We start from the raw sequence: 25,733 nt of genomic DNA on the forward strand, positions 1-25,733 counted from the left end.
ATGGATTTCTAAACATATTTCAAAACAATTATTAAAAAGACAACTTGAGGGGCTCCTGGGTGGCGCAGTCGGTTAAGCGTCCGACTTCAGCCAGGTCACGATCTCGCGGTCCGGGAGTTCGAGCCCCGCATCAGGCTCTGGGCTGATGGCTCAGAGCCTGGAGCCTGTTTCCGATTCTGTGTCTCTCTCTCTCTCTGCCCCTCCCCCTTTCATGCTCTGTCTCGCTCTGTCCCAAAAATAAATAAAAAACGTTGAAAAAAAAATTAAAAAAAAAAAAGACAACTTGACTAAGAGCTAAAAATAAGATCTAAAAGTTCTGCGAATAAGTGAATTTGATGTTGAATTGACAGCACAGGAAAAGAAAGCATCTGGATTGGTATCCAAGTCAAGTAGATCTGTAAGTCAAGTCAATACATTTTCAGTAGGATGATAAAATGCATAACAGGAACAACAAAAGTCACTACTCCACTATTTGAACAACTGAGAATGGCCTTGTTTTTTAAAGCAAGAGTCACAGCATCTTTGTAAAAATGATCTGACAAAAAATCTTGCTGAGAATAAAATTTTTTCTCTGTTATCATCAGATGATTAACAACCAATTGTTTGCATGTTTAATTAATTACCATGGGAATTAGCACTTCTTGGCAAAATCTCTATGTAAAATGCTTTAAGGGAAACGGCTGTGTAGAAAGCTACTGTGGCTATTGGTCCTAAACACATATTGGGACTCCTGCAAACCTCTAAAATGTTAACTGATGAAGGGTTAATTTGTAATTCCTGGTGCATTTGAATTTTCATATAATTACAGTGGAATTGTAATTCTTCATATAAATAAAATAAAATATTATATAAACGGTAGGTATACATTAGGCAGCTTCCCAGAACTACCTGTATCATTCAGACCAGTCACACCTACAAAGGAGTAAGTAAATGATGACCTAAGATAACAATTCAGAAAGGTTAAAGAGTCCTTGATATTGAGTCAGACATTTTATCCATCTAACTTGAAAATATTGTAAGTTGAAAATGCACTAAATACACGTAACCTACCAAACATCATAGCTTAGCTCAGCCTACCTTAAATGTGCTCAGAACACTTGTATTAGCCTACACTTGAGCAAAATCATCTAACACAAAGCCTAGCCTATAATCAACTACTGAGTATCTCAAATAATTTAGTTAACACTATACTGAAAGTGAAAAACAGAATGGTTGTAAGCATAGCAGTTGTTCACCCTTGTGGTCGCATGACTGAATGGGAGCTTCAGCGGGGGGCCGCTGACCAGTATCACAAGAGAGGAAAAGATCAAAATTCAAAAATTGGAGTACAGTTTCTAGTAAGTATGTCTCACTTTTGTACCTCTGTAAAGTTAAAAAAAAAAGGGAAGTCAAAACATTGTAAGTCAAACCACTGTAAATGGGGACCGCCTGTAGTTCAGTTCTATTCAACACATATTTGTTTGCCATTTTCTATCTGCAGGGCATTGTGGCATTTCTACAAATCCTTACAGTTTGCAGTGGTCACATAAATAATCTTCCTTATATAATAATATATGTGTATAACCTTCTTTCTTCCCTACCAAAACTCTGTGAACTAGGTAGGTTCTATTTTATTCGTGAAGAAGCTGGGTTTCAGAAATTAAGTAGAATGCAATCAGGAAGCGGCAGATTTTAGACTGAATCTCATGCTTTTAAGTTGTAATTCTCATCTGTTTTCAACTACAGAACAATCATTCCAGGTGGGAGTGAGTAGATGCTAGAAGGAGGAAAGCTGAGCATTCATTCATTTAAATTTGCTAAGATTCCACGATGTGACATAATGATGAAGAGGCCCTTAGGGACCTGCTCCACAGGCAATAGTCCTAGAACCTGCAGATACCAGAAGTGATCAAACTGAGTAGAGGTTTGTTTAATTACTATTTTTGTAAAAAAGAGCGAATTCATGTATATCCTACAAAATTCAAAAAGTATAATAGTGTATAGCAAAAAGAAAGACTCCCTCCCAATCTGATCCCATGACACAGTTACCCTCCCCTAAAGCAACCATGCTTGGCAGTCTTTGACACCCTTCCAGAAGCAGCCTAGGTATGTACAAGTATATGCATTTTTTACATGAATGGCATTCTAATGGCACAGTTCAAAACCTTGATGTTTTCATTTATACTTCATTTTAAAAATTGTATTATTGAACACATGCAGCTCTGCACAGCTCTTTCAACTGTGTCGTGTTCCATTATACAGATGTACTAGGATGTATCTGACCAGACCCTTGTCAATAAGCATGGGCCTTTCCCATCTGTTTCTCTTATAAATTATGCTGCAATGAAACTGCTGGTAAGCCAGTATTTAATATGAATCCTCTGAGGAGAATAAAATATTTCAGAGCAGACTAGTGCCTGCAGGTGAAAACAGGTAGGTGAGGTTACATGGGCTGAGTAGGCTAAATGTCTTCATTGTTAAAACTCATTTGGAGGGGCGCCTGGGTGGCGCAGTCGGTTAGGCGTCCGACTTCAGCCAGGTCACGATCTCGCGGTCCGGGAGTTCGAGCCCCGCGTCAGGCTCTGGGCTGATGGCTCGGAGCCTGGAGTCTGTTTCTGATTCTGTGTCTCCCTCTCTCTCTGCCCCTCCCCCGTTCATGCTCTGTCTCTCTCTGTCCCAAAAAATAAATAAACGTTGAAAAAAAAATTAAAAAAAAAAACTCATTTGGAGTCATTGCTTCATAAAAGGAAATGAGTACTAAACAAATTTATTATAACTTAAATATTTAAGATAGTGACACGCGAAGTGCAGACTGGCTATTGCAAGGCCAAGTGCAGCCACAAGTCAGTGGCCTATGAGGAGCGGAGGAGTTTGTGTCAGATGTACAACTACGACAGCAAGGACTTTTTTGTTGTTGTTGCTCAGCTGACATCTTTTTTCTGAGCAAAACTTTCTTGATGAAAGAAGCATTTCTTTTTCTTTGCAGTCTCCTTGATGGTTTTCTTTCTGGGACAAGCTACTTATCATATATTAGCATTCTGAGTAGCAATGTCTTTTAAAAGTATTCTAGGATTAGTCTTAAGTACCCTTCACTGTTATACTAAAATGTCCAGAAGGTAAGATCACTCTAACAACATTGTCATTGATTTCTGATGAGAGTTTCATTCATTTATAAATTCAACATAAAAATTTTCATGACTGAATAGAGTATAAACAAAGAATTGTTCAGATTGCAAAGATTATGAGGCTCAAGTTCTCACTTTCAAGGAGATTTTAATGTAGAAAATGAGTTAAAATGTGAATATGCACATTCTGAATACACAAGTAAGCACAATAGCCTACATAAGATACGAAGCATGTGCTAGTAAGTTCTTGGGAGGCAGTAAAGAGCAAACCATACAAAAACTATCACTGCTTAAAAAAAATCAGTTCTAATTCAGTGTTTGACTGGTATAACTACATATTTAAACTAATTATCAGGAATATTGTCATCAAGTCTATAATCTGCAAGAGAGAACTTTATATCTACTAAATAACAACAGAGACAGGTTCAAGACTGAGCCCATAACTTCTCTCTAATGGCCTCCACCAGTAAGTGACAACTTACTGAATCATTCTTCCTCTGTTTCAGCTAATACAGAATTATTACTTTTTTCCCTAAAATACCAGTTCCCTTGTTGACAGTACTACATGATATAACATTTAGTTACTTCATAGTTTTTTAAATGTCTCCTCTGGTACTCTGATGCTCCTTGAAGGCAGGAAATTTAGAGAAGTGGCAGTGTAGGAGTGAAGGGCACAGTCCCAGTGAACTCGTCTACTGGATTTGCTCATGAGTTTCATTGTTTATTTGAAAACTGTGCAACCTTGAGCAAGGAACTGAACTTCCCTGTGCCTCAGCTTTCTCAACTTTAAAATAACTATAATCTTGGGGCACCTGGGTGGCTCAGTCTGTTGAGCATCTGACTACGGCTCAGGCTATGATCTCACAGTTTGTGAGTTCGAGCCCCGCATCGGGCTTGCTGCTGTCAGCACAGAGCCCACTTCAGATTCTCTGTCTCTCTGTCTCTCTGTCTCTCTGTCTCTCTCTCTCTCTCTCTCTAAAATAAATAAACATTAAAAAATAAAATAAAATAGCTATAATCAGATTGGATACTTTATAAATAGAATTGTTCTAGAAATTTTATATATAAATACATATTAAATACTGAAAACCATTCCTGGTACATGGTAAGATCTCAAAACAATATATTATTTATTATTATCCTATAATTTTTTGTCTGTATTAGATTTACTGATTCCTGGGACTCACTTAAGAATAACGTCGGAGTCAGGCATCAGTACGTTTCAAATGCTTCTCAGATGAAGCTAACATACAGCTGAGTTTGAGAACAATTTCTTTGCAGCTTTGGGGAGAACATAAATTGCCATTTCAAGGTGAAATTCCAGTGCTCTCCATAATAAATGCTGATATATATTATATTGAGAGTTTTTATTCAATTTCTATAATTTAGAAATGACCAATTTCTATAATTTATATTATTTTATATGTACCAGCTAGACAGAAAGACATTAATTTAAGCCATTTAGAAGGAACATACTACTGTAAAAACTGAAAAAAAAAACTACCCAAATGGGAAGGGGACCAACAATACATTTCTTTTTCAAAATATCATAATATATATTGAATTGAGAGCAAAATACAGATGAAGCAATGTCTCTATTTTGGGTGGTAAAAAAACAAATATTTTGAATGATATTTTTTAAAGCCATCATCATACATGGTCTATCAGGTAATCTGGTTCTATCACTAATTTTTCATGAATCCATAGCAAAAGACTAGCTTATTTACAAGGCCAACAATGTGACTATGGCCCACAACTAGATCTTTTTAAGAATGAAAATGAACCTTTAAATAGAATACTTATAGAATACCTATATTTACATATTTATATACACACATTGGCTAATGACAAAAACCTCCCATACATGTCATCAAAGCAACATTTCAGTTGTGTATATTTTCTTTGGTATTGGAATATGTTTTATTATAAATAGAGAATTGTGTTGTATTTCAATCAGAACAATACTGTAATACCAGTTGACAATTTTTGAAATGTTAACTTAGTCCAAATGCTTATGTTATAAATATGTTTAATTATAATTTTCATAGCTATCTAACTTCTTTACAACATGAATACTATTTCTATTAATTTATTTTAAATAAAGACTGTCTAAATTATTTTGTTTGATATTTATGTTTGATTACTGTAACTATATTTTCTTACAATATGTGTATGAGTATAATCTCTTGTTTAGATAAATAAGTTTAGTTTATATACTATTGCATAATATCATGACATCATGTGACTGTTCTTAAATTATATAATAAAATATACTAATATTTATATAAATTCACATATACGATTATGTGCAAAGCAAGCTCATTAGTTCCTCTCCTAAATATCTACACAATATTTAAATTATTCAGTATATTATAACAATATTCTGGAAGTCCACACTTGGTTTACTCTTCAGGAGCAGTAGAGCATGTATTTAAACATGTTGGTTGTTTACTAAGAGGAACACTGTCGATAAGAAGCATATTAAAGAAAGAAGTGACATCAGTTTTGCCTGATAGCAGTGTGTTAGTTATACACATTCAAAATAAACCCTATTTTCCATTAGAATAAAACTTGCATTACTGACTGCCACTGTGTGCTTACTGTGAGACCTCACTGCATTTAGAGCTTCCAAATCTTTTTCCGGTATACTGCCATTTTTCATCATTGTAAAATCAATATAATGTATTGCTACCAAAGTTTCTTAAAATTAATGAAAGAGAATAAAAATTGAGTGTTCTTTGTATGTGATGATATAGTTTCATAAAATGTTTCACATGTGAGTGTTCGTGTATGAATGTACCAAAGTAAAGATATACAATATGCTTCTGTGGATCAGTATTAATAAATTGAAATTTTTTTGAAAGCCACTTCATTATACGATATATAATTGAGGGTATATCCATTTATAGAATGATATATACATATGCTTAAAGTCATACAACGCAAAACCCAGTGCAGCAAACATAAGGTTGATAATTTCATAGAGCACCATTCTTTTATTCTATCTCAAAGTTCTCGATAATGATTGAAGAGAATAGCCAAGTCCATTATATTCTGACTGCTATCAACTTCATGCTTTCCTACTTTACAACTTTTTTTTATTCTCTCTCCTCTTTGTGTCTTTTTAAAAGAATTTTTTAAAAATCATTATTTATTTTTGAGAGAGAGAGCATGAGCAGGGGTGGAACAGAGAGAGGAGATACAGAATCCAAAGCAGGCTCCAGGCTCTGAGCTGTCAGCACAGAGCCCGACATGAGGCTCAAACCCATGAGCCGTGAGATCATGACCTGAGCTGAAGTTGGATGCTTAACCGACTGAACCACCCAGGAGCCCCCTCCTCTTTGCATCTTCTACTCTGATATGAATTGGTTTTGACTCTATTTTTCTCCAGGCCTAAGCTCTCATGTATTCAAACCATCCTACTTTCTAAAATGTTATCTAAAATTATTTTTTCCAAAAAGTGTTCCCCATTTGTAGTTTTGTCCATTTTATTTTTTACTTTTTTTCCCCAAATCATCATTCCGGTAGTGTTCCTCACAATTAATTTTGATTTTAATCCCATTCTATTATAAATTGAACTATTCCAGAAGGGGGGAAAAGAAAGAAGGGAAGGGGAAGGAAGGAAGAATGGGATAAAGAAGTGGAGAAGAAAAATAAGACCTGAAGTATCTCACTAAACTATTCATTTAAAATGTTTAAGTGTAAAATGTACCTCACTGTGGAGAAAATATATCTGCTCCAGGTATTCTGAATATATTTTCTTTCACAGTGCATAAACTTAACAAATTCGTATTGCTTAATAATAAGTTCTCAATATCAGTCATCAGTTGTTAGTTTACTTCAATCAAGATCTTACTACAAACTAAGCACTTAGTTTAATACAATCTGCTAAATAATTTCAGCTAACATTGCAGCTTGTATTTTAAAGTTGCTGCTTCACAACGTATAAGCTACTGCCTAGGAAGTTAGACACAAATGAAAACTACATTGAATTCCCTAAACCTGTATGATGCCAATGGTGCAATGTGGCATTAATTCACCAAATAATATTTTAGTTCCAAGAGAAAATTAATGCAGTTTACTATAGTGGCCAATTAATACCCAAGGAGTCACTTTTATGCACTGGGAAAATCTAGCTTATAATGAATAGTTATATGCAGGGAGAGTTATCAATTCATGAATATTTGGTTCCAAAAGTTAATTTGAGGTTTAGTTGTTTGTAATTTGGGCTTCATTTCTCATAGAAACAATATCACAAATAGCACTGTGATTGCCAGGTTAGCACACAAACATGTAATTGACCCAAAATATTGTACATGGGTACAGAGAAGGAGTTAAATAATCCTGTTTTAATACTAGCAACTAGGCAAAACAGAAAAACCAACACAATGCGTACAATGTGTTTGTAATTACTACTGAATATGGTGCTCAATGAAAAATTTAAGATCTTCCCAAATACTCCTAAAATTCTGTTGTCTCCTAGCCAGAAACGGAAACTGATCAGCTTTTGCTTGCCTTCTGCTTCTCCCCTCCTCTTGCCATATATGAAGTTTTTACCTTATTCCATAGTATCCAGCCACCTAGAAATAACCATGTCAGTAACTAACTAGAACATAAATACAATTAGGATAACATTTTACCTTTTATCAGTTAGAGTAGGGGTCAATGGTCATGGGCCAAATCTGGCTAGTCAACTGTTTTCATGAATAAAGTTTAAATTTTTTTTTTCAACGTTTATTTATTTTTGGGACAGAGAGAGACAGAGCATGAACGGGGGAGGGGCAGAGAGAGAGGGAGACACAGAATCGGAAACAGGCTCCAGGCTCTGAGCCATCAGCCCAGAGCCTGACGCGGGGCTCGAACTCACGGACTGCGAGATCGTGACCTGGCTGAAGTCGGACGCTTAACCGACTGCGCCACCCAGGCGCCCCATAAATAAAGTTTAAATAGAACATAGCTGCATCTGATTACAGATGGTCTATGGCTGCTATTGTGCTAAATATCAGAGGTGAGGAATTGCAACAGAGAAAATATGGCCTGTAATGTGTGAAATACTTATTGTCTAGTACTTTTCAGAAAAAGTTTGTGTCCGCCTGAGTTGGAGTCTGTTTGGCTGCAAGTAGGAAAAAAAAAAAAAACAAAAAACAAATCAACAGTGGCTTAAGGTTTTTGTTTTTGCTTTCCTCATGCAAAAAAAATAAATAAATAAAAATAAAGAACAAGAAAAGAAAAAAGAAAAGAAAAAAAAAGTACTCTGCAGATGGGCAGTTGCTATACTTTGTTCATCGGCTCCAGGATTTACAGATGATGCCCCCGGCCTTTCCCTCGTGGTTGCAAGATGCTGCTGTTGCTGCTACTACAGCCCTCACATCCACGTTGCTGGCATGCAATAAAAAGGCAATGTGGAATGCTCACGATCTAAATAAGGAAAGCCAACTCTTACAGCAAGCTCTAGCAATCTTCTGTTTACATCTCATTCATCTCATTCCCTACACTGGAAATGGAGTTTTAAATTTTAAGCGGGGTGTACCGCTGTCCTAAAAAATGATAATAAAAAAAGAAGAAAGAACTTGTTATTAAAGAGGAAACGAGCACCGTCTGCCACCCTCATCTTCCCAACAGCAGTGGAGACGGCGACCATTCACTTAACTTGATTCCCACCCCATCCCCAACCTGCTCAATTTCTTTTCTGAATATAGAAGAGTAAGGACCAAGGGAAGTGATTCAGATTCCTAAATGAAGGCACTAGATCATGAACAAAAGTACTTTTATGTAAGTTAGGACTTGAAGAGATATTAATGGCACCACTAAGTCCTTTTCTGTCACTTTCAAGAGTAAGGTGGGAAAAAACGTTTTCCTTGTTTGGCTATATCGGGGAGTTATTTCAGATAAGGCTTTTCCCTGTAGGCCCAGAAAGCTGTAGGACACGAGCAGAGCAACAGCAGGCCTGAAAAGGTTAGAGCAAGTGATTTAAACATATTTTGGTTAGAGAAGACATTTACTAGACAGCATGAGCAATATGTCAACCAACATAAATACAGAACTTTTTATAAGAACACTTTTCAATGACATTATTTCATTTAATCATTTTATACTCAAGAAATTCCTATGTGAAAAAGAGGGTCTCAAATTGATTCACAGTTCTAACAAGAAATATTCCACTATGCATATTTTAGGCATCTCGTATGTGCTAAATAAATGGATAAATTCATTATACTACAAATTACCTATTCTTTCTCTTTTTAGGTTCATTTATTTATTTTTGAGAGAAAGAGAGGGGATGAGAGCGGGGCAGAGCCTGACATGGGGCTTGAACTCACAAACCATGAGATCATGACCTGAGCTGAAATCAAGAGTCAGATGCTTAACCAACTGAGCACCGCACACATTCTTTTTTATATAACCAGTGTCTTCCTCTCTATTAGATTTTTCCTAACAGATTTTACATAACTCAACTTTCTCCCATGAAAATAAAATTATATGTCAAGCCTATATTCTTTTCCACCTGGTGAGGAATCTCTCTTCTTCCCTTTGTCAAAGGGAACAGTATGTCAAATATTTGACAAATATGTCAAAACAAAGTTGTCTAGATTCTTTTAATCCATTTCCTCAACTTCCACTCATGCTCCAACCTTCCCCAGTCTGGTTTCAGTCCACATCATTCTATCCAGTGAGTTATTGATACAGCCACCAATGCCCTCACCTAGACACATGAAGGTACTGTTCGCAGTCCTCATCTTTCTTGGATTCTCGGTAACATTGTTAATCTTTCTCTCCTTTTCTCCTTAGCTTCCATGACACACTCTCCTGGCTTTCTGTGTGGCTAATCCTTTTTTTTGTCCTTTGCAAGCCCCTTCTCCTCAGCAAAAAGCCAAATTTCCTCAAGGTGGCATAAAAGGATGTTCATTTTCATTAGTCATTAAGGAAATACAAATTAAAGCCACATTATGATAACACTTGACACCTGTCAGAATGGCTATAATCAAAAAGACAGGTGATATCAAGTGTTGACAAGGATGTGGAAAAATGAACTCTTATACATTGTTGGTAGAAATGTAAAATGGAATAGCTACTTTGGAAAAGCAGTTTGGCAATTTTTAACGAGTTAAATATAAAGTTACCACATGACCCAATAGCTCCACTCTTAGTTGTCTCACCAGGAGAAAACATAGGTCTACATGAATTCTCAAACCTGGATGTTCAGAATAGCATTATTCATGCAGAAAAAAAAAAAAAAAAAAAAAAAAAAAAGAAACACCTAAAGGTCCATCAACTGATGAACACATAAAATGGAATACTTACAAGGGGACAGTATTAACCTGTAAAAATGGATGGGCCAACAAGTATGAACCTCAAAAAGCCTTATGATAGGGGCACCTGGGTGGCTCAGTCAGTTGACTTTGGCTCAGGTCATGATCTCATGGTTTATGAGTTTGAGCCCCACATAAGGACTGCTGCTGTCAGCACAGAGCCCAGTTGGAATCCTCTGCCCACCCCCGCCTCAGCCCCTCCACTGCTCACACTCTCTCAGACATAAACATAAAAAAAAAATAACCCAAAACATTATGCTAAGTGAAAAATTCCAGATGCATAGGACCCACATTGTATGAATCTATTTATATAAAATATTTAGAAAGACAATCCTATATGATCCTATATAGACACAAAATAGCTTAGTATTTGGCTAGGTGTAGGGGTAGAAATGGAGAGTGACTGTAACTGGGCATGGCAGATCTCATTGGGGTAAGAAAATGTTTTAATACTGAATTATGGTGATGGTTACAAAACCTGTAAATTTACTAAAAATCACTGAATTATACACTTGAAATATGTGAATTTTATTGTATGCAAATTATATCTAATGAAAGCTGTTAAAAATAGGCTTTTGATGACTCTTAGAATAAGAACCAAAATTCTTAACATGACTTACTGTCTGACCTCCATCTATCTTTTCAGTCTCACCACATTCAATCTCCATTACTCTGTGTATCTGGTACTCCATTTTATTCCTCAGCTGTGTTAAACTCCTTTTGCACTGAATTAAAACATCATTGTGACTGTTTCTCTTAGTGTATCTTTTCCAACTTCTCTTCTCCTCTCTGATACAATCCAACCTATTAAGTGTTCTCCTGGATTTAGGAAATCCCTCTTGACAGCACTTCAGAGCTGGAAATTGACATGTGTTTATAAAATTATTTGATGAATGTCTATTTCCCCCACTAGACTGTAAGTTGTATAAGGTTGGGAGGTCATGTTTGGTTTTGCTAACCAGTATGTCCCCACTATTTTTCCCAGTCTCTAGGTATCCATTAAATTCTGGATTAATGAACAAATATAACAACCCTCAATTATCTAAAATTTTCCTCTAGGAAGCAACTTTGCTTCTTTACTTCTAGTTTAGTTCTCTCAAATTACAGTGCTAAAATATCTCATAGAACTTTGTAGTGTAGTTTATATACCTTAAGATGACACTTCATTTTTTTTTACTACTGCTTGCAATGTATATTGCAGTTCTTCGAGGGAGAAATCATAAATCTCCAAATGATTTAAAATAAGAAACAACTTAGGGATACCAATCTGTTCATTAGGATAATGCAAAAGTCAGCAATGAATTTTTGGTAATTTTCAGTCATCACTTAGATAAATTTTGATACCAATGAATTCAAACTATTAATTCAAATGGTTTTTAAACTAACAGCTTTTTTTTTTAAACTAACAGCTTTTAAAAGTACCTAGAATAATATTGGTTATAGTATTCTGGGGCTTTATTTTATTAACAAAAATTTTCCACACACAATCAAGTTCTTTCATCTTATATATTATTCTATGTGCCTGCATGGGACTTTGGAGATCAAGTAGGACATGTAAAATCATTGGTTTTATACACTTGTTAGTAAAATAAAGCCTATCAAAATGAAACTAATGCGACATTGTATTTTAACTATGGCAATTAAAAAAATTAGTAATAAGGAAAAAAAGTTGGTTTCAATTCCCTGAATTTGTATTTAAATGGTTATTATAATGGTGGATTTTAGTTTATACCTATTTTCTTATTATTTGTCTGAAATGATGTATATACTTACAGTGGTAAAAGTTACCTTTTAAATATTTATTCTAAGTAACTATCCATGTAATAAAATACTTACAGTCTTTTATTTATACCATCTAAAATGTAAAGTCACATAAATGACTTTTAAATATGTCATATATAAGACTACATACACATATATATATATATACATACACATATGATATTTATATAAAAACATCTTCATATTTGTAGCTAGCAATTTATGATCAACATATTTTGCTAATTCTATGGCTAGTAATTTCCCTCATGTGGTAACTACAGAAAGGTATTGTGAAATAAAATATTTATATATTCTCAAAGATATTTCTCATTTGTGGAAGGCAGTCTCAGAAATTTTATTGGCTGATATCTTCTAAAAATAAATTCAGTATTTAATAAAGGTATGGCATTGATAACTCTTCAACACCCTGTTCAAACAACAATCCATACATGAGAAATAGCATTAGATGTTTGCTCAACTCTGTGGGTCAACTTGCCAGGTTTAATTTTAAGGGATTATTGTCACTATAGTTCGTTTTTGTTACAAAATTCTGATTGAAAATTTTCCTCTGGAATAGAAAGGATTTCTTCCCCCCCCCCCCTCCTCTTCTTCGTCTTCTCCTTCTCCTTCTTCTCCTTCTCTCTCTCTCTCTCCTCTCTTAGTTTTTCTTTTTCTTTTTTTTTAGTTTTACATTACTTATTCAGTGTAGAGGTCTTTCACCTTAAATCAGCAAACTCTCCACAAACTACTACCAAGACTCAGCGACTTTTGTTTCTTGAGAAGTGAAGAGATGAGGGGTTATGAGCACCTTCCATTATATAACAATTTTAGCTCAGTGATCCCCAGGCTTCTCAGGATCCCCACTGTCCAGGAATTTTAAGATTAGAGTCCTGGCAGAAAGTCACACGAATGATTCATTAAAGGCAATTCTACTTCCTGGTTAATACAAATATCATTCATCATCACCATAAAACAAAACAAAACAAAATATGCAACTGCAGGTAACCAACACAACAATGAAACATATCCCAATTGTACTGCAAACAGTACCCTGCTGATGTTCACTTAATATTTCTCTGGAATACTTCTCTGGAAAACTTCTCTGGAAGTTCTTCTGGAAAGAAGAGCTTCTCTGGAAAACTCCATCATATTTCTAGACACATTACTTATTTTTGTTCTAAATTGCTTGGGATAGTAAACAGAAACGATTGTGTAACATATTTTGTGCTACATATCAATGAAAAGTGGAAGGCAGATTCTACATGGTTTGTACTTACGAAGAATTTACTTTGAATAGAAGTTTTCTTCCAAAGTATTTTAAAATAAGAACTTTTAGTTGACTCTCTCTTTAAGAAACAGACTCCTAAGAACAAACTGATGGTTACCAGAGGAGAGGTGGGTGGAGGAATGGGAGAGACACTGCTGTGATGATCACTGGTGTTGTATGAAGTGTTGAAACACTATATTGTAAATGTGAAACTAACATTACACTGTATACTGACTAATTGGATTTTAAGTAAAACTTAAAAAAAATAAAAATAAAATAAGAATTTGTGAATTTGACAGAAGTCCAGTGTTTTTATGGTTTTGAGATTTTTTAGTCAAATACAAAAGAAAGAATTATCATTAAGGATCTAGCCATACAAACCAAATAAAATATTTGATAAAGGTTGCAAAATAGATTAACGTTCTATCGTTAAATAACAGACAAGGGATAATTTTCTGGTAGCAGATTACCGGGATTACATGTTCAAGAAACAAGAACCATTAGTTAGCGGCTGCCCTCTATCCATTTGGAAAACTGTACATTATTCCTTCGATAAGGTGCAAAAGGTCATTTGACTGTGAGACACTTGGTGTGAGAACACACACACACACACACACACACACACACACACACACACACGTGCCCATGCATGCAAAAACTCTAACTCCATTATGGCCCAGAGTTAGAAGAAAAACTACTTTACAATTCTAGGTTAAATGCTTGAAATTAACTACCACCACCACAACATATGATTGGTTATCATTTTATATGCATATCTGGGTAATTATAGTAAACAGAAAGACAGTGCATTGCCAACGACGCCACCCCCAACTTCACAAGCTTTGAAGTCACAGAAAAGCTTCCATCCCAGCTCTGCCACTGATTAGTTTTGTCATCTTGCTCAAGTTGCTAAACTGCTCTGAGTCATCTGCAAAATGGGAATAAAATGAGAATAAAATGGGAATAAAAGGAGTGTTGCAAGAATTTAGAAAGACAATGAATGTAAATCACTTAGCACAATACTTAGCAATTAGCAATCTTTCAATACATGTTAGCATTATTAAGAAAGAAATTAAAGTAAACATGCCAAACGACTTTACAAAGCAATACATCAAGAAATATTTCTATTCAGTTCATTTACATTTATTTGCATTTTTTAATGTAAACTGGCATTTTAAAATTTAACAAATATTTTAAATACGATATATTTGGAGTCCATGGGGATATCCTATACTTAGGCACTTGCTGAGGTGCAGAGAGGAACTGTCTTATTCAATTATTATGTCCTACATAATTTATTTTTATTTTGAACATTACTTGGTAAATGCTCTACAAAATTTGAAATCATCCATACAAATTCTAATGTAAGGATGACATTTACTATATAAAGCATTATATGTTAAACCTCCTGATATTAATTATAAACTGTAATATTTTCTGATTATAGGGAATTTTCTTTGCTAATATGTTGGTTTGTTAACTTAATTGATTTATGACCTTAACACTTCTTTATAATGCTATTGTAAAATTTTATTTACTATTATTATTTTTTAATCCTTTTTTAAATCTATTTTTGAGAGAGAGAGTGTGTGTGTGCAAGCAGGAAAGGGAAAGAGAGAGATGGGGGGGGGGGGTACAGAGGATCCAAAGTAGCTCTGTGCCAATAACAGTGAGCCTGATCCAATGCTCAAACTCATGAACCATGAGATCATGACCTGAGCCAAAGTCTGACACTTATCCGACTGAGCTACCCAGGCATCCCAACAATGTTATTATAACCTTTCAAAACACATTTTAATCATGTTATTCTGATACTTTAAAGTGTTTTTAATAAATCCCAATTAAGAGTCAGAGTGTTGGGTACCTTAAGAGGTGTTACTGCAGACACACTTCCTTTCATTCTGCCTCAGTTTTCTCACCTCTCAAATGAAGATAATATCGAGTTTTAAGATAATACTGAGCTGTTGAAAGTATAAAATGAGAAAAGACAGGAAGTTCTTAGCATACTAAGTACAGAATGGAGAGGAAGTGTCATGAAATTAACACAGCATACAAGGTCTGTTGTGACTGGCCTCTGTTTACTCCTCCAGTACCAATTACCCATCATTTCCTTCTCATATCTTTATGTCAGGGTTGCAAAATGCCGTCAAGGTTCTTTAACAGGAAAATCTCTCTTTTTTTAAACAGTTCATGCTATTTCATTACTCCATGGTTATGGTGGCTCGATTTCCTCTATTTGGAAATCCTTATACCCCAGCCTGCTGGCAACCTGCTCATAACTTCAAGACAACCAAAAGCTCAGCTTGTCCTTACTTGGTGTATACTTCATGCAGAGTTCCTCCCTAACAGAATATGATGAGCTCCACTGGGGTAAGGACTATCTATTTCCTCATGGTTATATCCAGATACTGTACCGTACCAGACACAAAGGGAGCACTCCATACATGGTTGTGGGACAAACTGAAAGGTTTTTTGACACTTGGACAAATAATGCATCTGCTTACAGAAGCTTTAAAACAATTTGTCATGTGAATACAATATTCACATGTCTACTTTCAATGCTGGCTGATATTGCTCATATCACCCGAGTATTTTAAATATATGTGTCCAGACTGATGATACTCCTTAGATAACAAGAGCCGATATATTTGTTATTAAAAACTGCTGATTTAAGCAAAAGCAGTTAAAAATGTAACACTCTTACTTGTATTGAAAGATTTTTCTTTGTTCTTCAGTTAAGTTGCCAGATGACAAAGCTGACCTTGATAAAGGGTTATGGAATACCACCATATTATGCTATAAATGCCTATTGCTTTAGATCAATATCCAAGAAATTCCCTGCTGTGTTTACAAGCCCAGCATACTAAAGTGGGCATAAATAAATCATTTGTTTTACGCTAACAATAACCTACAGAGGAGCAAGTTAACTTCCTTGGACAAACTTTCATTTTGTAGCATAAAAATAACAGAATGCTTACAACTTCTGTAAATGCTACGTAGGTAGGCAAACAACCCGTGGAATCCCAGGTGACAGGCATATAGAGGTATTTAAGTTAAATCTACGCTCTTGCCAAAGCTCCATTTCTAATAGTCTGCTCCCATTCTAGGAAAAATATACTCTTTATAATTTGCTCATCTGTGGGAGCAAAGAGAGTGTTGAAGATGTTACCCTATTGGTTAGAACTATTTGTAAGTCATATGGATGAAAGAAATAATTCTCGATCTTGAAAAATTGAAAAGGAATGCTAAGTTCTTATTTCCTAATAAGTCAAAGATGATTAAAATATTGATAAAAGATATGCATTTGAGAATTAAATTATCGAAAAAACAAGTAATATGAAGAAAACACTATTCAAAGCCATACATGATGCATACACAATGATTTTTGTTATTCATAATTTAGCTTGTAAAGAATTTGTTCTGTCATTTGAATTTATTTGCACATATGGTTATATTTTGTATTTAAAACAATGAAAATTTTGGAGATATTTTAAGAATGATTTTTTTTTCAGAATTCTCAGGCATTTCAGTATCAAGAGATTATTAAATTCTGAAACATTTTTCTTGTTTTAAAGTACGCATGTCTCACAATGTGAGATAAGCTTCAGAAAGAAATATAAAATTAAATGAGTCATTTAGGGAAATTAGATATGAAGGTTTATCTGTCATGTGTTTATGGTTAGTGCTTGCTCCCAAGATCATCTTTATGAAATCCCTTGTTCCTTTCTTTGACATTTGAAAGAAAACATCGTCATTCTTATGTCTTTTTAAAACCAATCTGTCGACACTGGTATTAAACAACTTTGAACTGATGTTGAGTTGTGTAACAAGTGACAATATCAACTCCCAAGACAGCCAAAATGCTTGCTTCATGAATGCATTTGACAGGTCAGACACCAACCTGATACTTACAAATGTGCAGCAGCAATAAGAAAGCTTCAAAAATAGCAAAGTAAAGCTTCTATTTCTTTGGAAGACATGTTTATATTCTCCAGAAAATATTATACATTAATTATCACTAGATTGTCTGGTGTTTGTTGTGATTCAACTCAGGCACTGTATTTTTCAATAGCAAAATGTTTGCCACCTGCTTGTGGATAAAAACTCTGGCCCGTAGGTACTGCTGTTTGTAAATGACTCCCAAAGGCAACAAGACATCATTTTCCCAGGTGGGCTGCTCATTTACTTTCTGTTTTCTTTCTCCCCCTATTCATCTATGGTGACAAGTGTCAATTATGGACAGGAGATTTATGGGATGGGAAAGATAAAGCCCAATTTACAAATCATTTCCTCCGCAAGCAGACAGGTGCAATGACAGAGCCGGCTTGCTGTAATTGAATTTCTTGCTGCTATCTACTCAGTCACAAGAAGATGTCAACCTCAAGGATGTTAGCTGTGGAAAAAGTCTTAATACACTATGATTTTGAATGTGGAGATGACAACATAGCCTAGGTTCTAACCCTGGACTCTGAATAGAATATACCAAAGCACTTTTTCCCCTGTAATAATAAGGATTTTCCTTACCCTTTAAACAAGCAGTGCACTGGGGACAATGTGTCAAGGTAGTCCAACTTTAAATAAAGTCAATGGCAAACATGGTTAAGAACATAAACTCCATTCTGATGTATCAAAAGTTGATTTACATGTAACTACTAACATACTAAAATGGAAGAATATGTGTTGGAGAAATGCACATTTTTTGATGGGTGACGAGTTTGACCCTTGTTAATGTGAATATTCCCCAATATACACAAAAATAAGATTACAGCGTTACAAATTCATTAAGCATTGTTTTAACGTGTGTTAAAAAAACATTTGTCAAGTGTTGTTTTGTATCAAAGAACATATAAATATAATATATATCATCATAGGAAACTATAGTTACATTAATTGCAGTTTACCAGCTCTCAAAAACTTCTATACCTCTCTTAATTATTATTTTTTCATGATGAATTTAAATCCAACTTTTTCAATGGATCTGTTAATAGGTAAGGATTCACATAGGGCAGTGACAATAAGTCATAGTCTTGGAAGTCTACAGAAAGTAGAATTAATAATTTTGTTTTGTTTACACACATTTTACCGAGTTCACCTGAAACATGTGACATTTCTATTTTAAAATAGATTGACTTGTTTGGTAGTCATCTTCTCAAAGCTTCATATGTAACAGTTTTGAATTAATTTTTTTCTTAAAAGATCTTCCAAATCCTCCAAAGTGATTACTTTTTGAAATCGAAAGACAGGGAGAGCGAGAGAAGAAGAGAAAAAGGAGAAGGGAGGCTACGGAGGGAACTTTGGACAAAACTAGGTGAAGAATTTTTTTTTAAATCCTACATATTATATAAATAGAAAGATAATTGTTATCCAGCATTGTCTTAATAGACATTTAAGTTAATGTCTATTTTTATTTGTAATTAAGTGATTACAGAAAATACAGTGAACCACTGTGACTGTGTGTCTACTATGATTTCATTAGTAATATTCTTTTCAGTTTAATAGATATTGCTACATTACTCTAAGCAGTTTTATAAATTCTTAGTTGATTAGAAATTTATGAAATGTTCCATTTTTATGCATTCTAGACAACACTTGATATTGTTATATTTTTAATTAACATTTTACTTTCATATATTAAGTGGTTTTTCATTGCTGTTCATTTTTGAATTTCCCTGTTTATTGATTTATTACCCATTCATTCCCATTTCTTTAGTTTCATATATCAGGTTTTCTTTTTCTTAGTATTTTGTATTTTTTTAGTATAAATACTGGATTCTATTCATTTCTCATCTATATAACATAATATGTATATATTACATATGTTATACTCATATGTACATATATACATATTATACATGCAGATTAACATTATATATATATATATATATATATATATATATATATATATATATATATAACATGTAACATTTCCTGCTCATCGTGTAGCTTATACTTTCACTTCTGCGTCAATTTTATCAATCTTTTCTTTACAGACTGTGTTTCCAGGAAATTTCTTCTCTTATAAAATGCCATAAAGAAAGCCTTCTATATTTTCTTTAAAATTGTTGAAGTTATGTTTCTCTCCTCACAATGTCTCATTCTATGGATAGTGATTTATTATGTGCAGTACAGTAAATAGTATTGTATTACTATTTATTTAATTATGCCACTTCCATCATAGATCCTATTTCCAAATATGATTGAGATATTTGTCTTTTTGCATTAGGGTACTTACTGTCTTTTGCTATTACCGTATTCTTAATTACATAGCTTTATACTACATTTCCTGCCTTTTTCTTCAAAATTGTTGTACCATTCCTAGCCATTTCCCGTTTCAGTCAATTTAGGAATGAAGTTTTACACATATGCAAACACTGTATTAGAAATCTGATTTTAATCACATTGAATATATAAACCCATTTGAAAAAATTTGATATATTTAGGGTATGAAGATTTCCAAGCAATAAATATTGTCGAGCTTTCTATATTTTGAGGTCTTCTTTATGTCATCTGAGAATGTTTGTAGTTTTCTATATAAAACCATGTGTATAACATTGCCCCTTATAGACTTTTGTCTGTTTACTTTTTACAATTGTCAATTGCATTTAAAAAAAATTATCTCTTCTCTATGGACGCCATTCATTTTGCAACACGGTGGAAGATGCCCTATATAAGCACCTCATTTAATCATCAAAACAGTCTTTGGAGGGGCTCCTGGGTGGCGCAGTCGGTTAAGCGTCCGACTTCAGCCAGGTCACGATCTCGCGGTCCGTGAGTTCGAGCCCCGCGTCGGGCTCTGGGCTGATGGCTCAGAGCCTGGAGCCTGTTTCCGATTCTGTGTCTCCCTCTCTCTCTGCCCCTCCCCCGTTCATGCTCTGTCTCTCTCTGTCCCCAAAATAAATAAACGTTGAAAAAAAATTAAAAAAAAAAAACAACCAGTCTTTGGAGGAGACATTTTCATAATTTTACTGACAGGAAACAGATTACAAGAACTATAATTTTCACAAGGTCACTAAACCTATAGCACCAAGTGGTGACAACCACGAGGTAGATTCTGTAGTAGGCCCAGTTTACTTTTGAGGAAAATAAGCTTAATTATTTGCAGGTTATTGCATATGAATCTTAAGAAAAACATTTTTTTTTTAACCAAAGTTCTCTTTGTTCAATGTGTCCATAAAGGCCCCAGACCACATTTCATAAGAATAAATTTTGGTGCTGTCTCTACTCAAAAAGTCTCCTTTTCTTTGTCTTCCATTTAGTCCTGTGTTAATAACTGGTTTAGGATGACTATTCCAGGGGTGGCTGCAATTCTGTGTAGCCATTCTGAACTAAAGAAGGATTTCGAGAAATGCAAGGTTCTTTATAAGTGCAAGTTGCCACTAGTTATTAAAATGAAAGCTTTCTCATATACAACCTTGTCAGCAATAGCACTTAGTGACCTACAGGGCAGCTATTTACTCAAAACAGGAACTTGGTAATTGAGGTTCCTATATACTGTATCTGCAAGCTTGCACCAAAACATACTACAAAGGCTTGAGCTAAATGCATTTTAAGCCATTGAAGTTTCTATTTCAGCATATGTCTCTGCCCAAAATACCCAGGTCACCATTTCCATTATGATATTTCATATGTAATTCTCCATTGATTAGAGTTGGAATTATCCTTAGTTTGGATGGGAACAAAATTAGCCTTCAACTAAACAAGGTCTACCTTAAATACATGACATTTCAGAGGTTACCTTTCCAGGAGGTGTTTGGTAGATCCTGTTCAACAGAGAAGCTCCTTCTTATCCCTCCTCTATTTTTGACCTGTTGTGATCTTTAGGTTGACCTCAGCCTAATGTAATTTATGAGTGAAGAAAAGTTCCAATTTTAGGAATATATCACAGGGGATGTTGAACAGGGATAAAATTAACATTTATTGAGCACAGTCTTTTTTAAGAGATTATATTATTATAGTCTTTGTACACATGAGCATTTTGAAGTTCAGAAAGGGAAAGGGAAAGAAGCATGTCCACAGACATGCAGACACTGGCCGAACTGAATACTACATGATACTTTAATCTGAGCTTTTGATTTTGGTCATAGTCACCAATTTACTGTGTTTGGATACCAGTGACTTTAATAACTTTCTTGATTATAACTTAAGGTTTAGTTCTCCCCCACACTTCATCACAATTTGCAATAGACACAGACAATGTTAGAACCAGAATAGTTCTTGGTGCACTGGAATCTGATTCCCATGACGACAGGGACTTTGCCTTATTCACTGCCATATATTAGGAACGCAGGAGAACACAGTGAATAAACTAAAATATCTTTCCAATTCAGTATCTTGAATTTTAGAGCTAGGACACTAAGACTCCAAAAAGTGAAGTGAGGTAAATGTTTACTTAGTAGGAGATTGGATTAGAATTCAGTTTTACTTGTTTTATGGTCAGTGGGTTTTCTGGTATTTCAAATTGCCCCTAACTGGACAGCTACATGGCAATACTTTTCTGATCCATACAGTAGAAGTACAAAGACCAGAAACAAAAAACATTTCCATTTATAAATGTCTTTTTGTTACAGAGTTTAAAGGGTTGGACCACGGAGCATGGTGTGAAGCACTTTCAAGAAATTCTCAGTTGAGTAAATTGGCTGCGAAGGAGTACATGATCAATTATTTATAGTGTACTATTTTATGGCCTTTAAAATATAGCACATATTTGTAAATTTTATGAATTGAAAAGGTTTTCTTACTATATAGACTTACAGCTCTGCAAGTCAACAGCTATTTTATTTTCCTTAGATGTAAAAACTCTTTAAGAATGATCACCTAGGAATAAACCTAAGAAATCAACAGGACTTCTATAAAGAAAATAATAATTTTATTCAGCTACAGAGAGACATATGTATTTAAAAAGGGTATAGAATGTTTTCTGAGATAGGAAGACTCAATGCTGGACAGATAACTACTGTATTCAAATATTATATAAATTTAAAAATATTACAATTCAATGAGAACTTCAAGAGACTTTTTTTAATCAAAAAGATACTATAATTTAGCTGGAAAAGTAAATAGAAGAATTAATAAAATTAAGAATAATTACAATTAAGTGGTGCAAATTATAAAATATAAAATATAAATCTATAGTAAGTTAAACATATCATATTAGGCAAAACATAAAGAATGAATAATTAAGATTAGAAAGTTCAGAAACAGGCTCCAGTCTCTATATGGCCTTGGTAGACAATTTAAGCATTTTAAAATAGTGTGAGAAGGATAGCTTTACAGTAAGTAATACCAAAGCAACTGAAAAGATTAGTGAAAGGCAGAAACACCTTCACACTGTATATGAAATATATTCCTGATAATTCAAAAATTTAACATAAGATCTAAGCCATTTATTAGGAGAACATATGAATAGGTATTTTTATAACTTTGTTATGGATATTGTTTTTTTCAAATCATGATACTATTCTCATAAACCATTAAGCAAATGATAGGCAAAAAATTTAAAGTTCTCTGGGTCATGGGGTAGCATATATACAATTAAAACACAACAAACTAGAAACATTTGTGTGTATATATATATATATATATACATATATCTGAAATATATCATGTTTGTTTCATTCATTTGATTAAGAAATATTTATTTAGGGCCTAACATATCATTATATTAAGTTCTGAGTACTGAATAATGCATAAGATAGATTTAAAAATATACATCTGATTCTTAGGAACCTTCATCTAAATAGGGGTAGGAAAGAGATACCTAGGAAGTAACATGAATAAGTAGAATATATACTATGCTAACAGTGAGAAGCACTAATGAGGAAAAACGGCAGAAGAGATGGGAAATATTGTTGATGGCTGCAATTTTAGATCGACCGCACAGATTACTTTCAGTAGTACAACATTACCATATATTCCTTTCTGAGACATAAAATGGAAATAAATGGAGACAAAAGCAATGCACATGATCAGCATAGTAGCTACTCTGCATTTTTAAATTAAATTAAATAGGCTTTTACAGGAGATTTTTAATTTTGTAATTTCATCAGTAGACAGGTGATTTACGATTCTGTAAAAATGGAGGTGCAGTTGTGTTTCTGAAGTATGAAAAAGCAAGGCAAAGGACCAATCTTTGTATTCTAAATGTCCACAGGAACTTCACCTCTCTTCCCTCAGTACCCGTTTTCCATGAAGTGTTCCTCCTGATTTTCTTTGATTGAATTGTCAAGCATTATCTGTGGAAACCTTTCTACTATTACCTAACTGCCTCTTAATATGCTTCTCACATGCTGCAAGACATAAATGTCTGAGAAATGAATAGGAGAAAGATGATTTTACATCTGTTAAAGACAGCTGTCACTGCACTCTAACGGAGAGAACATTGGAAAATTTCCTGGTTAAAGTATAAAGGACCTAGGCATTCTAGGACACAGGGAACTTTAATGTTTAAGTTCTAAAGTTTGGATACTTGCTCAAACTACATGTTTTGAAAGGCAACAAAAAGGCATCCTGAGGGTTTGTGATTTATTCTTGGTTCTAGATTGAAAACAGAAAAGCAGTTTCCATCGGCCTGCTTGTATTTACAAGGTAAACTAATGAATCTGTGTAGAAAAGATTTCTGGGATTGCTAATGCTGGTAGCAATGCTTACTTTATCTGTTCAGCTCCAGCCTCCCAAACCAAATCAATGATTATTTACTGAATGCCACTACACCACCTACTTTATTTTCGATGCTCCAGGGAATATAAAATGATTGATTATACCTTATGTCCTTGACTTAAAGGAGGATGTAATCAGGTTAAGAAAGTAAGATCCAAGTGCAGAAAATAAGACATATGCTTTAAAGAATGCTGTGGATTTCGATTTACAGGAGGAGTCTTTAAAACCCTGAGTCAGATTATGTTGCTCTTCTGCTGAAATTCTCTACTGCCTTCCCAAGTACCTCAGTTAAAAAGCCCAAGCCCTCAGGGTGACTACCTTACTTCATTTTAGTGAAAGTCTTGCCTTATTACCACAATTCACCAGGCAGTCCAGCCTAACGGCTTCACATACGGTATTTCATCTGTCTGGAACATTCTTCCCTTAGACATGCACATGGTTACTCTCTTCATGATACTAATGTCACCCTTTTACTGTTATTTAAAATTGCCAATCAGTCCCTACCTTGCTACTCCATTCCTACTACCAATTTCTGTTTATTGCCTTCTAAAATAACCCATAGTTTATTAATTTATCTTGTTGCTTATCTCCTTTATCTCTCTAAAGTTTATTTTAAAAATAAACTCTAAAATTTCATTTTAAAATTTATTTTAAAATTTATTTATTTGTTAATTTATTTTTTTAACGTTTATTCATTTTTGAGAGACAGAGAGAGACAGACCATGAGCAGTAGAGGGACAGAGAGAGGGAGACACAGAATCCAAAGCAGGCTCTGGCCTCTGAGCTGTCAGCACAGAGCCTGACGCAGGGCTCGAACTGACAAACTGTGAGATCATGACCTGAGCTGAAGTCAGATGCTTAACTGACTGAGCCACCCAGGCGCCCCTAAAATTTATTTAAAAGAATAAGTTGCATCTCTAATGAGGGTTGCATTTTTTGATGTATGTGTGTGTGTGTGTGTGTGTGTGTGTGTGTGTGTGTGTGTGTGTGTATGTTTCCTCACAAAACTTTTGATGACTTCTCTATTACCTCCTGGTACAAAATACATGTATATAGAATCAATGAACAACTCAGCGAGTTCACAGAAGAAAAACATGAGTTGAACCTGAAATAAGGGGGGAAATTTTGGTGAAACAGGGAAAAGGCAAAGTACAAGGTGATGATAGTGAAAAGCAATTAGGCAAATAAAAGCTTGCAGAATCATACGAAAGGCTGAAGCAGTTCTGCTATACAGAATGCAGTGGATTAAAATTTCCAAATAATCCCTAGATGCCCTATGCTGTTGACAAGTTCAGTTTTTTTAAGGAATCTTTCCTCCTACATTTTCATTATAACCTTTAAAAGCCACATGGGCAATTCCAGCCTAAAATGACCACGTAAGAGAGAAATACTGCTCTGGTAACAAAAAAACCACAATACATATAATTAAACAATTCAGTGACCAATAAATAGTGATTTTGAAAGTGGCTGTCCTGCTAATTCTTTATACATATTAATGCTAATTTATACTTGTTAGACATATTTAGGTTACTGTGAAAAATAATGTAGGCTGTATACTGTCAAGCGCATGAAAATCACAGTCATTAATGTATTCAATAACCTATGGAAACAGACACGAGGGACTGTTTTTCTGCT

General features: G+C 34.5%; 1 protein-coding gene across 6 annotated transcripts in view; it reads right to left on the reverse strand.

The window, feature by feature from the left end:
• The window catches only part of EPHA7 (EPH receptor A7), a 171,927-nt gene that overhangs the window by 37,905 nt on the left and 108,289 nt on the right, over positions 1-25,733 (reverse strand). The window contains exon 6 of one of the 6 annotated variants that reach the window (XM_045057859.1): positions 14,204-14,370. The exons of the other annotated variants lie outside the window; for them this stretch is intronic. Coding sequence (XP_044913794.1) covers positions 14,291-14,370 — 80 coding nt within the window. The 3' untranslated portion in view covers positions 14,204-14,290. Of the gene's footprint in view, positions 1-14,203; positions 14,371-25,733 lie in introns of those variants that run through there. 6 annotated transcript variants of the gene reach the window in all.

Source organism: Felis catus, chromosome B2 (assembly GCF_018350175.1).
Source record: "Felis catus isolate Fca126 chromosome B2, F.catus_Fca126_mat1.0, whole genome shotgun sequence".
In the NCBI taxonomy this organism is placed as follows: domain Eukaryota; kingdom Metazoa; phylum Chordata; class Mammalia; order Carnivora; family Felidae; genus Felis; species Felis catus.